At 35.7% G+C, this 13521-nt stretch overlaps 2 protein-coding genes across 3 annotated transcripts; one reads left to right on the top strand and one right to left on the bottom strand.

The window, feature by feature from the left end:
* Positions 1-512: 512 nt before the first annotated feature.
* Positions 513-3507, top strand: LOC120131729 (probable protein phosphatase 2C 4). Its single transcript, XM_039148657.1, has 4 exons — positions 513-2216; positions 2319-2432; positions 2774-3038; positions 3139-3507. The coding sequence occupies exons 1-4, from the start codon at positions 528-530 to the stop codon at positions 3252-3254; spliced, it is 2184 nt and encodes a 727-aa protein (XP_039004588.1). The 5' UTR covers positions 513-527; the 3' UTR covers positions 3255-3507.
* Positions 3508-4667: 1160 nt separating this feature from the next.
* On the bottom strand, positions 4668-7632 carry LOC120131372 (putative E3 ubiquitin-protein ligase XBAT31). Of its 2 annotated transcripts, XM_039148381.1 has the most exons (9): positions 7343-7632; positions 7131-7190; positions 6957-7028; positions 6722-6843; positions 6459-6599; positions 6255-6362; positions 5842-6100; positions 4988-5391; positions 4668-4949 (listed from the first exon to the last, which is right to left on the bottom strand). In XM_039148381.1, exons 1-8 carry the CDS (start codon positions 7520-7522, stop codon positions 4996-4998), a joined length of 1338 nt encoding a protein of 445 aa, XP_039004312.1. In that variant the 5' UTR covers positions 7523-7632; the 3' UTR covers positions 4668-4949; positions 4988-4995. The 2 variants fall into 2 exon arrangements, with proteins under 2 accessions (XP_039004312.1, XP_039004311.1); XM_039148380.1 differs by having other exon boundaries at positions 4668-5391.
* Positions 7633-13521: the final 5889 nt, after the last annotated feature.

The following is a 13521-nucleotide window of genomic DNA, read 5'->3' as shown; positions in this document are numbered from 1 at the left end:
AATGCGGAAAAAAAAGTCAAAAGCTGAGACGCGCATTGTACTCGGGGATGGGCGTTGTCAAGAAGGGGTTACGACTGTCAATAATGAGTTGCCAGATTTCGGTAGACAGTTGCTTCTACCAATCCTCTATGCTTGATCCAACGGTGAAGGTGGCACGGTTTTCGATGACTATTTAACGAGTGTTTTTAATGTGGCACGGTGAAAGTAGTAGCACTTTGACATTTCGAAGCGATGTAGACTGTATTGACCTCCTTTAAAAATATAAACTAAAACACCGCCAATATGAACTATGTGAAGCTTCTTAGTCAACGCTCGCGCCACCACTCACCTAAAAAATATAAAGTAAAAAATGGAACAAAAGAAGTGTGATTTTTTCTTCTCCGCTTTCTTTCAGCAAAAGTCAACTCCCCTTCATATTTTCATCATCCCCTGAAATGTTAAAGCAAAAATAACAGCAGAAAAAATTGAGAGAAGAAAGAAAGCTTAGATTTTTCCTTTCATACATAATTTTTTATGTTTTCTTAATTATGGGCGGCAACTTAAGTGTGTGTTTCACCGGCGCCAGCGGCGGCGGATATGGCGGAGAAGAAGCTCGCCGTAGGAAAGAAATATCCTCGTTATTATCGGATCCTCTCGACCAAGGACTCGGCCACTCTTTCTGCTACGTGAGACCCGATGCGACCCGTCTTTATTCATCCAAGGTCCATTCCGACGAATCCACCACTACTTTCGGTACGATATCCGGAGCCTCCATTAGCGCCAACACATACACGCCGCTTTCGACTGCGCTGGTGGATCCGTACGTCTCTTACAACAGCAGCTGCTTCGACCGAGCTGCAGCTTTCGAGAGCACTACCTCGTTTTCATCGATCCCACTGCAACCGATTCCGAAGAATCTGATGAACTCTTCGGGTCCATTATCGGGGAGCATCGTTACCGGTTCGGGTCCTTTAGAAAGAGGATTCATGTCGGGTCCTATTGAGAGAGGGTTCATGTCGGGTCCTCTCGATAATTTTAGTAATCGCGGGATATTTTCGGGTCCACTCCATAAAGGTTTTTCCGATCAGTTTATAAGAAGCTTTTCTCATGGAGCTTTTGCTTTGAAATCCAGATCGAGAAAAGGATCTTTAACTCGGATCCTCCACAGAGCAATATCTAAAGTTTCCCGCGGCCAAAAGTCCGTTGTCGCTCCAATTAAAGGCGTCGTTTCGGTTAAAGAATCCGAATGGGTAATTGGGTCTGATAAGAACCTGATTAATCATCAAAATGGGATTTTGACGGTCAGTAGCTTGAATCTGAGCAGCGAAGTTAGTTTAGACGATGATGGATTCATGGAAAATCAAAACCTTCAATGGGCACAGGGGAAAGCTGGCGAGGATCGCGTACACGTCGTCGTTTCAGAGGAACGTGGATGGGTTTTCGTTGGTATTTATGATGGATTCAACGGTCCAGATGCTCCTGATTTCTTGTTATCAAATCTTTACTCCAATGTTGGTAAAGAACTCAAGGGTTTGTTGTGGGATGATGGGTTTGAACAAGCCCCTGCATCTTCCCCTGAAGAAGAAAAACAAAGAAGGAAGCCCGAACCGGCTACCCGTTGCTCCGGTGATGCTTGTTCCCAGTGTATCGAGAAGGAGAACTACCCCTGTGAGAAAGAAGTTAATTTCAACTCTAATTTGAGTTCGAAAAAGAAAAAGGTTAGGACATCGAGGGCGAGGTATAAAAGTGCAGCGAAGAGGTGGGAAGAGAATCAAAGGAAGTGGAAATGCGAATGGGATAGGGAAAGATTTGAACTTGATAAGAAACTAAAGGACCAATTGAATAGAAACAAGTCTTCCAGATCAAGATCGATGATTAATCATGGTGATGTTTTGAAAGCTCTGTCTCGGGCTTTGAAGAAAACAGAGGAGTCTTATTTGGATATTGCTGATAGGATGTTAATGGAGAATCCAGAGTTGGCTTTGATGGGTTCTTGTGTGCTTGTCATGTTGATGAAAGGAAAAGATGTTTATGTAATGAACGTCGGGGATAGTAGGGCTGTTTTGGCGCAAAAGCCAGAGCCCGATTACTGGTTGGGGAAGGTTGAACAGGATTTAGAGAGGATTAATGAAGAAACATTGCATGATCTTGAAGGTTTTGATGGAGATAAATTTAGTTCAATTCCTGATTTAACTGCTTTTCAGCTTAGTGTGGATCATAGCACCAGTGTAGAAGAGGTAAAATGTCATACACCAGTCTTTTAGTGCAAAATGAAAAGATTTATATATCCTTATTTGATCATCGATGGATTGAGATTGATGTTCTTAATTTCATTCCAGGAAGTTCAAAGAATAATAAATGAGCATCCTGATGATGCTTATGCAGTGATGAATGACCGGGTTAAAGGTTCTTTGAAGGTCACTCGAGCTTTTGGGGCTGGATATCTCAAACAGGTAACTATTCTTTAACTTCTTAAGCCATATAGATGAATATGGTCAATTAGGTTGATGTTTGAGAAATGAATTTTATGGACCATCAGTTCAAGAACCACAATCACATGGGAAATATTTGTTAATTGTCATAGTTCTGCAAATTCATCAGCAGCTGGTACATAGAAATATATATTTTGTGTTTCTTTTCTGTGGATTAGCGATGAGAGTTGAGATCATTTGCTTGATAATTAGGGGATCGAACTACTTCAAATTTTAAGGGATGGACTGGCATTGAATTTTGGAAATTTGTTTGCATCAGAAAATTCTGTAACTGACCCTCGTTTCTCTACAAACTTGTGCAGCCAAAATGGAACAATGCTCTTCTAGAGATGTTCAGAATAGATTACAAAGGAGTTTCTCCATATATCACTTGTGTGCCATCTCTCCACCACCACAGATTAGGTCCCAAAGACCGATTTTTGGTATTATCTTCCGATGGGCTCTATCAATACTTAACAAACGAGGAGGCCGTATCCGAGGTCGAACTTTTCATCACAATGCAACCCGAGGGAGACCCTGCTCAGCATCTTGTCGAGGAAGTTCTGTTCCGTGCCGCAAAGAAAGCTGGTACGATTTCGAATATCAGTCCTTATCCCTCATCTTTGTTCCCCATCATACGTTTTTCCATGAAACAAAGTTTGAACATATTTGATGTTGGCTATTGCAGGCGTGGACTTTCACGAGTTACTCGAAATACCTCAAGGCGATAGACGGCGGTACCATGACGATGTATCCGTCATAGTTATCTCTTTAGAGGGAAGAGTATGGAGATCTTGTGTATAAGTTAAAAAAAAGAAAGAATATGCAGATGGAAGATATACCGAAACCTACCAAAGAAACTCTGGCGTTTCGTTTTTGCAGTCCCCCCCCCCGATCAGCCGTGTAGCATAGCAATGAAGTTCCTCGGAGGATCGAGGAACGTAGTTATGAAAATGTAGGGGGTGGTGAGGGGGTGTATAAAGGTGTGTTCATGTTGATTATATAAACCATCATAGAAATTGAAATTTTCTAGTAATAAATAACAATTATTCTTTTTGAAAAAAGGTGTTTTGTTCGCCGTCATCGCCCACCATTAATTTAAAAAGCCTATAACATGTTTGATTACAATATTTGGCTTTGTTGCTCGTGTATTGCCAATCATCTCAGTGTCGGTATACTGAGCAGTACTAGCCTGTAACATATAGATGCTAGATGAACCCTCAAGGACATATCTGTCATCCTTCTTTTTAAATAAAATTAAAAAAATAGAGGTATTTGGTTATAATATAAGACGATAATGATAAGTATAAAATTATTTCAAGGAAAAAAAATAAAACAACAAGATTTACATTAAAATCCCTTGTAGAAAAAAAATTAGGGTAGACAATTCAAGCATACTTTATCTTCCATGACTATACATTTAGGCCCTTTGTAGTTTATATCATGCTATTATCTTTAATTTTCTGAAGAAGGGGTGCCCTAAAATCATCGGTTGAGTTAATTCGTGTCCGCTCGTCTGGATTATATGTTCGAAATTAGAGCCAAAAACGTTGCACTATCTACTAAGATCCATTAAGATTGTATGTAATTATGATACTAAATTGCTTTGATTAGGTTCTGGGATGAAAATTTATGCTTCTATAACCTATAGGCACTTGATCTGCGTTATCTTCTTAAGATAATGTTTTTTGAGAAAGAACAACCTAATTGACGTTTCAAGAGAGAAAATATGCAACGACAATGACTTTAATACTATCTTTTCCGAAGATATTTTTTGTGATGTTTGATATTTTAATAATATTCTCTTTATAAAGCGTATTTTAAAAATTTTATTAATTAAAGATGAGTTTGATGTTAAACCACCCCAAGTACACAAAACTATGATTTTTTTTTTGTAATTAAAAAAAAGGCAGAATGGAGGTGGTTGACTGTGGCCATTGATCAGTATTCATGAAACCATGGTCCATAATAAACAAGTTGGTACATTGGTACTTGTCCAAAGAAGACACGAGAATAAAAACAAAATATTCACCAAAATACCAACAACAAATGGACCCTTTTACCTTTTATTATCATCTACTTCAATTTCCACATTTTACCTTTTTCATCAAGAATCCATTATGGATCATAAATTAAGTTTATAATTTTGATAGGGTCAAGAGCCAATTCTACCTTTGACTTTTCCAAGTTGGAATTGGAAGCAGACATTGAAAAATGTCGAAAGTCACCTTCTAGGAGAAGAAAAGGGGGGAAATCTTTTATTTTTGGAATATTTTTTTTCTCAAGAGCAATGCTACTTTAATCTAGAGCAAACAAATACATGACCCGATGAAGCTTTCGGCAAGCTTATCAACTTAAACCTGCAACTCATTTCTTTTACTTATTTTTCCCTCAAAATCTACATAAGCAAATGGACCTCCCCTCTATCTAATATATATATATGGGTCCACCACTGGGCATGATTGCTTTGTTTTTTTCTCCCATCATGTGAAAGGGGATGTCTTTGATTGACCTCGCTTGGGATACTTTCAAGTGCCATGGTTTTTCAAGGCTTATCCATCGATTCATTTTCAGCAGCAGTCCTTCCGGAGCCTCGGGCACCCATCTTTCTAAACGAACCAACCGCAGAGAGGCTCTTGAAGCTGCTGCTTCCTTCACTGAAATTCCTAGACTTCCTCGGTTTTCTCATCTTCGAGGAACTAACATCTCCGATGTCGTGATCGGCTTCATCGCGGTTCTTTGTCTTGGCTACCACCAACCGGACGATGGTGCTCCGGCAAAAGGGGCATACCGGGGGTGTTAGACTTGCAGTTGCGGGGTTCGGCTTGTTGTGGCAGCACAGTGCCAGTGTGCATTGTGCACACATCTGGTGGCCGCAGTCTTGAACTTCAATTGTGCAGATTTGTTCAAAGCATATGCAGCATAGTTCGGTATCACTAGCCTACATCAGGTATTTCCCCGCAAATATTATCAGCTCCATTACAGCAACTGTTGATTGTTATAGATAGTTCACGTACTAAAGGAAAATGCAGTAAAAATAATTATGCTGTGAATTGCTAGCCCATGAAATTGAAGACTATGTATAGCATCTAAACATGTTGGGGACCGAACTACTGGTATGCGAGGACCACAGCTGAGACCGAGGCTCCAGGGCAAGTCTATAGATATAATCATAAAGAAAACTAGTATTTCAAGGTAAGGATATCAAGCAAACACAAAATGGTTTAAGTTTATACACCAATTACTCATCATCGTAGTCTTAACTAACGACAAGGAAGACTAAATTTGAACAAAAACCGAACTATCGATTCATGAACTAGATTGGATTGAAGTTAGAAATGTGAAAGAAAAGGCAAAGAAAACATTTGAAGGAAGGCATCCAACATTTTACCTCGGAAACACTGTCCTCTAACCCGGAGTCGGAATGCGAGGGAGAAGTAAGTAAGTAAGTTGTTCCATTGAGGATGTTCTTCTCCCTTTCCCGGTTTGCCTCCATTAAGGCTTGTTCTAATAGTGTTTTTGCCCCCTCGTTAAGCTCGCTGATGAACTTTAGCGGTGCTGGCCAGACAATAGGTTCGGCTGATGAAGGATTTAACAGAGCTGCACATGCTCCATGTTTGTGCTTTAAAGCAACTACATAGGGTATTCTCCTGTAAACATACAAAAATTGAAATTTAGGAAGGAAATATAATGAGAAAAACTCAGGAATCTCTTGCAATGCTTTCCCAAAACATCAAGAAAAAACGATCTTTGATAAGGTAATACCTCTGGTATCTATACACATAAAATGTAATCAGACCATACCCGGATGCATCTCTTTGAAGACGATCCGCACCCCAAGCCAACAACTTGCGGACACAATCGAGAGACCCCCCTCTAGCTGCTAAATGAAGAGGCGTGCTTCCAGGACAACTGAAGAAAACGAAAACCAATCATTTCTATCTTTAAAAGACTGGGAAAAACAATAACAAAAACAATTGTAATCACGAACTGTGCAGGAATTATTACACATATCCACTGGTTGAGGCACAAGCGAGAGCGCCGTTGTCTAACAGGATATGTACGCATTCAGGCCGCCTTTGACGAGCTGCTAAGTGCAAGGGAGTAGCTCCCTTTGCGTCTCTTAAATTCACGAAACGTGCATATCCCCTGATATCAAAGCCGATACAAACATATAAGATCAACTAAAAACTGAGATCAATGGCCTAAATTAATTCAAAAAACATTGGAAAGAAATATTTAAACAATCTTGATTGAGAGAAGAAACACACCATGAAGCAGCAACAGGGCTGGATTGAGCGGCAGAGAGGATCGCTTGAAGACAGTCGGAGTGACCATAATAGGCTGCATAGTGCAAGCAAGTTCTTCCATGAATGGAGTCAAATTTTAAGATCTGAAAAGCATGGAACAGATCATGCACATCAAATTTATATTTCCAATACTCATAATGCATTAAATCGTAACTTTAAAAATGGTTAAAAAGAAGAAGGAAAACAAAAGGCTCACATTTGCCCCAGCTTCAATGAGCTTTTTCACGCGGGAGATCTTCCCATGCATTGCAGCCAACATAAGTGGAGTCTGAAAACATTCAAAAGGATGAAGAAACGTAAAGAAAATATATAAAGCCAACCCCCCCCCCCCACCACCACAAAAAAAAATCAAAGCTTTAATAAAAATGACCTGCTTTTGACGATTCACTACATCCGGGTTCACGGATTTCTCCAAAAGCATGTTCAAAATCTACCCAAAAAAAGAAAATAAATCATTTTTGCATCAAGCGAATGAAACCAAATATGGATCTAACAGCTCAAAACCAAGGTAAATGAAGTTTAAAAAAGAAGAAAACTTAATCCAGAAGGCTATCTTCAAAAACTTGCAAAATGATTACTCACCTCGATCTGGCCATAAGCAGCAGCTATGTGAAGAGCAGAGTTGCGATCATAAACAGTTCTATGATGTAAAGGATTTGATTCTCTCTTTAATAAAGCTTCCACAGTTTCAAGGTCTCCAACTTGAACCGCACTAAGCAATACATTCTCTTGACTCGCTCCACAACTCAGCCCTTGACCCATCTTTCTAGATAGGAAAAAGAGCCTTGCGGTTTCTTCTACCCTTCCACCACCGTCGTCGGTGACGCCCTCCGGTGATGGTGGTGCTAGGTTGTTGTCTGGCCTCTCTTAATTTAGCAAAAATAATATTCACATCCGTGCAGTCGTCTTTAAAAGCCAAAAGCGTGTGGTTTTTGATTTGGATAAATTTTATTATAAGCATTCAATTATTAGCAATATTATAAATGGTCAACTAATTTCAAAACGTTGCAGACAAATCATTCAATTAATCGGAAAAACACATTTCAAGTTTTAGGCTTCTTGAAGATCGAGAGTTTCATTCGAAAATTTGATCGATAAAGAGGTTGTTATTGGTAATATGAAGAATATTTCTTAATTCATTAAAGGAAGATGATGTAGATTCGAGTCACAAAGTTTAGAAATTTTAGAGTGATTTCGTGATTTTTTGGGAGATTCTCAAGAATCTAATTTCTTGAACAAAGAGATTAAGATAAATTTTATGACAAAATTTGAGATTCATCAACCATGGTATACGATTATCAGTAACAATCAACGCAATGATTCGTAACGTGATTATTATAATAAATTAATTTATTAATTTAATTATAATTTTTCTAAAATCTAATTTTTTTAATGAGTAAAATATTTTAGGTCAATTTTTTTAATATTTAATAATTGGATGACATTTTTGTATCAACTAGATAATTTACTAATTGAGTAACTCGCTTGTAATGTTTCAAAGTTAAGTGACCCTTTATATAGTATTATTGATAATTGAGTAAACCATCATGTAATTTACTCTTTTAATTTTTAGTTTTTTCCTTTTTTTATAAATGTTGGATTATTTAGCTGCCCGTGTCAGCAACCGGGACGCAGTTGTCGGGCAGTTATCAGATAAAACATTTGCTTTTCGGGGCATATTAGATTCTTGTATAGAAAATCCAAATGGAATACCTCAGCCGTGGATTACTTTTGTCAGTCGGCATTAGCCGTACGATTGTAAGGTTAAAATTGGGAGCATGAATACGTTGATCAACAAAAGTGAAACCGTTTAGCCAATAAAATTGCAGCGTGTAATTCAGATTTACGGATGTCTTTCCTAAAATACCCTTTTCGTAAATTTTAATTTTTGACTTTCATTCACTATCACTTTGGTCTACTTGTCAAAATCAAGTCAGTCTCCTTCATTTATCTTTTTACCGAAGAGACAGTTACAGTGTCTAAAGACTAAAAAACGACGGCGTTCTATCCCTCAAAAGAAACTCCATTACTTACTTGTTTGGTTAATCTATGTCAAATATCACTCATCTTTATGTTCGTGATCGAAAATGTCTTTGACGTTTCAATTTTATTAATTTTAGTACGACGTTTATGTTTTATTAATTTTGTCACTCGGTCGTTAATCATTAACAGCACGATAACATGGCATTCAATACCGTGACAACGATGACATGGACGATTTTTTTAAAAATTTTAATCCACGTAAGATCATTGTTTCCATTTGATTGATATTTTAAGTTTTTTAAGTGGATTACCTCTCGACAACACTAATAGAATCGCCTAAGCTCCCATTTCCATGAAAGCTATCTTCATGTTCGAACTGAGGTTTTTAGAAAAAAAAGAAAGCAATAAACGAAGCTAGCAAGTAACTAAAAACTCGAACCAGAAAAATAATACGCAGAACTTAATGACAAACACCCATTAACCTAAATCGACTATTCCGAAGAAAATATACGATGAGAAGGAGAGAATTTAGGGGTTTATCAAAACCTAAATGAGAAAACCCTAAAAGAGAAATGAGGGGATATGCAATGAAAATGTCAGACAAAGAAAAATAAAATGGAGGCAAAGGGAGAAAAGGAGCAACTAGATCTGCCACGAGGGACGAACCAATTTCTTTCGAAACAAGAAACAAAAGAGTATTTTGTTATCTGGTGATGAAGATACGATGGGTATGGGTCTTGAACGAAAGGAACCACATCCCATGCGACTGGTTCAGCTCGCACACATGCACACTCTCGGCCCTCGAACCCGTCGGTTTACCAGTGACGATAGCTTCGCGCTCTTTCGAATTCTCATACTCTATCGATATTGAGTAAAAATAAACCAAATAAACGTGGAATAAAAATATTGCAAATTGTAGGAGATGGAGGGGAACTCAAGGAAGGATGAAAGAGAAGATGTGAAGAGCCAGAAAATGAAAAATATTTAGATCCAAGAGGAATTTGGTTTGGTAGTGCTGTGGTGTTTTTCTGCAGATCCAAGAGGAATTTGGTTTGGTAGCGCTGTGGTGTTTTTCTTAACTTTATGCAGATCCAAGAGGAATACTAATGAATTGTTTAATGGTTTCGGGAATAATAAAACACAAAACTATAAAAGTTGTACCGTTTTAGGAATATAAATAGTCATTGGCAAAACTACGTCGTTTTAATAAATCATCCATGTCATCGCCGTCATGACATTAGAACACCATGTCATCGTGCCGTTAATAGATTAAAGATAAAGTGGCAAAATTGTAGTGAAACATAAACGTTCGTGCTAAAATTGACAAAATTAAAACGTCACTGACATTTTCGATCACGAGCATAAAGATAAACGGTATTTGACATAGATTACCCTAATTGTTTTTTTCATCTTAAAAATGTAAATCTAACTATAGTAAATTGAAGTTTGAAATCCATTTGGGTGCAACAGTCAATTTCTTTGAAAGGAATGTATAAGGTGATAATTTCAAGTTATTATTATCAGTTTAAGATGATTATAGATATTATTTATTTTTAAATTTTAAATTTACCGATATTACATACTTTATAAACGTAATAGTTTAAACCCGTAACCATCCGAACTTCAATTATTTTAAAAATAATTTCCTAAATTATAAGCCTCTATACGAGGATCGATTTGAGACCACGTATTTTCTCTCTACCACTCAACATTACCAACTGCAAATGCCCCATTTATATCAATCAATGGAATGTGAATATGCCCTCCAAACAACTAAAGCCAAACCCAATAACTAACGCATCACAATAATTTATATATTATTATTGAAACTCACACATACTTTTACTTCGTTTATATTTTGAGAGAAGGTGGAGAGAAAGAGGAAGAAAAAGATTTTGAGAGATTTTATAAAAGGATCAAATCAAAATTAAGCATAAAAATTAAGAGTTAGATGTATCTATTTTTAAATATATTATTGTGTTATTTAATTTTTCATAATCTATACCTCAATAATATTTAAAAAAAATTAATATTTTTTTAATGTGAAGATCATTTGAACCCAAATGAGGATAGGAGGAGGGTGGAACCTAACACCAATGAAGATAAGACAACATACATTTAATTAACATTTTTATATAATGTACCTTATACCAGTGTATCTAATATGTATTGTGTTTATGAGCCAAAGAGACCTCCCAACTTAAGCTTGGGGTATACTATAAATTAACAAACTCCCGAGTTGTGGAAATTTCATTCTCCCCTGCCGCAAATCTAGTCACGTAGTATTGAAAATAAAATTTACACATGTCATATTGCCATGGGTTGTCATCAACTGAGGTGTTCTCACGGCTAGCTGCTCAGCTACTTGTTTACGTTATTCTAAATATCTTTCAAAGAAGTTCTTTTATTATTGTGGTGGGTATTGAATTCGATACTATTATTTTATTAAAATAAGTTTTTGATATTAATACATAGGGTTAAAGTTAAATTGATCCATCACAATTATGGGTGAGCATTTGATCGAGTAAGTCAAAAAAATTTGAGTTATTCGAGTTGGCGAATCCTATTTTACGACTAAGACTTTATTTGAATTTTTTTTCGAGTCGAGTCGAGTTTGTAAAATTTGAGTCGAGTCGATTTTTTGAGTTTATGTTTAAATTTAATTGTAAATATTTATAATATTATAATATTATTTGATTTCAATTTAAGTGACATTCTATAATCATATATACAATACAAATATATTTCTTCATATTTTTTTTCATATGATATACATATATCATAAAAAGTTCAAGAATTAGACTCAAACTTGAAAATAAATATACTAATTACTAAAAATTTCGAGTTATTTGAGTTTCATTTTACAACTCGATTAGAACTTTAAACTTTTTCGAGTCGAGTTTATGAAATTGCAACTCGAAATATCGAGTCAAAAAATTGATTTTCGAATCGAGCCGAGTTTTGCTCTTAAGTACAACTAAAACACATTAATCAGTTATTTTAATGTAAGATTACAACGGCTCGTTATCCAGGTTTCATAAATATCATCTTGTTCTTCCTATCAGATCGTGTGTTGAAAGCTACACTGACAAAACCCAGAATATTATTAATATATGTAGATATTTTGCAACACCTAACTACTGATTTGACTTTCGTTTCCAATCGAATCATTCCAAATGATTCATCAAGCGGGTCCATATGAATGGTCTCTTCAAGCTAACGGTTTTGTTGTTTTATATATATATATATTTTTTGTCCAGGGAAAAGATATCAGATTAAGTTTTTTTTATGAATAAAAGATGGATTAAGTTAAATTAACAAGTTGCTGCAACTTGTACGCTTACAAATAACAACTTGCAAAGGTTGGTGAGTATACTAAACCCTAAGTTAACATAATCATGTTTTGGCTTCTGTCGTATTCCTCTGTTATGTTTTGCAGTACAGATGTCATATAATAGTATAACAGCAACTTTGCTTTGAAAATAACAGTTCGTCCATGATGTTTTATCTAGGAAGATCCAAAAATCCATGTTGTTTTCATCATCTCTTATGCATGATGACAGGGATGAAGCAGAAGCTTCAAGACGCAAACCTGGCTCAAAATTAATAAAATCAAACATTGCTACTAAAAAAATCATTTTTGTGTAAAAAAGTATTCGAATGTTATGGTTTAATTTCATGTATGTATATACTAAATATATATAATTTAATATTTTTTAGTGAAGTAAATAATAAGACATCATCATAAATTAATTTAAATATAATTAACTTTAAAGTTTTACGATAATTTTCATCATTTAATTTATTAAATAAATATAAAATAATTGATTTTTAATCTATTAATTAATGTAGTTTTCATATTCATAACTCGGTGTCGAAACCTTTAACATAGATAATTGGACATAAGATGCAAAATTGGGCTTATGCCTTGAAAACCTTTAACATAGATAATCAGACATAAGATGCAAAATTGGGCTTATGCCCTGAAAACCTTTAACATTGATAATCATTCAGTGCCTAATTATCTAAGGCCTGAATTCTAACTGAACAACCCAACATAATAGTGGCTAGGCATAGGGATGAGCGTTCGATCGAATCGAGTTAAAAAAAATTTGAGTCGAGTTATTCGAGTTTATCTACAAAATAATATTTTTTTCATTAAACAAAGTGCCTCATTTATTTCATCTCAAAGCTTCAATCTTCCCTTGATCATATTAATTGATGATTTCAAATGAATATGACAAATTTACACTGAAAATAAATCAAAATCAGTTAAGCATATAATCAGTTAAGTATACTAAATCAAAATCATATTTTTTGACAATAAATCAAAATTATATTAAAATAAAGTTTATATATAGATTTTATATTTTTTCTCTAATAAAAACACTTATTATGATAATTACGACGATTCTTTGTTTCAAATATTTCCACTAGGGCTTGGTACCGATAAAATACAAAGAAACTTCTGTTTTCTTTCGGTTAAATTCGGTACATCTCTGAATTATTATTATTTTCGGTACATCTGAATTATTATTTATTGGTAAATAAAAAGCTAATTACTTAATTGTTAATATACTTTTTAAATAATGAGATTTGATCATTGAGCTTGGATAAAAAAATATATTTCACGTGTACAACATATCTGAGCTGTACTTGCGGCGTTTCACGTGCACCTCCGTCACTATCCTAGGCCCCATCTTCCAGTGCCACCCACGCTCAAATGGCCGGTGGGTACTTGGATTTAACGTGTCTTACGATGGGTAATGATCCCTAAT

This window comes from Hibiscus syriacus, unplaced genomic scaffold, assembly GCF_006381635.1.
Source record: "Hibiscus syriacus cultivar Baekdansim isolate YM2019G1 unplaced genomic scaffold, ASM638163v2 tig00110556_pilon, whole genome shotgun sequence".
NCBI lineage: Eukaryota > Viridiplantae > Streptophyta > Magnoliopsida > Malvales > Malvaceae > Hibiscus > Hibiscus syriacus.
The sequence above is the reverse complement of the archived record's forward strand: the minus strand, read 5'-3'. Positions and strand labels throughout refer to the sequence as shown.

Coding starts and splice junctions, on each gene's coding strand:
- LOC120131729 (XM_039148657.1), top strand. CDS start 528: ATGGGCGGCAACTTAAGTGTGTGTTTCACCGGCGCCAGCGGCGGCGGA. Junction 2,217..2,318: donor ATAGCACCAGTGTAGAAGAG/GTAAAATGTCAT, acceptor ATTTCATTCCAG/GAAGTTCAAAGAATAATAAA. Junction 2,433..2,773: donor GGGCTGGATATCTCAAACAG/GTAACTATTCTT, acceptor AAACTTGTGCAG/CCAAAATGGAACAATGCTCT.
- LOC120131372 (XM_039148380.1), bottom strand. CDS start 7,522: ATGGGTCAAGGGCTGAGTTGTGGAGCGAGTCAAGAGAATGTATTGCTT. Junction 7,029..7,130: donor TAGTGAATCGTCAAAAGCAG/GTCATTTTTATT, acceptor GAATGTTTTCAG/ACTCCACTTATGTTGGCTGC. Junction 6,101..6,254: donor CTTCAAAGAGATGCATCCGG/GTATGGTCTGAT, acceptor GTATGTTTACAG/GAGAATACCCTATGTAGTTG.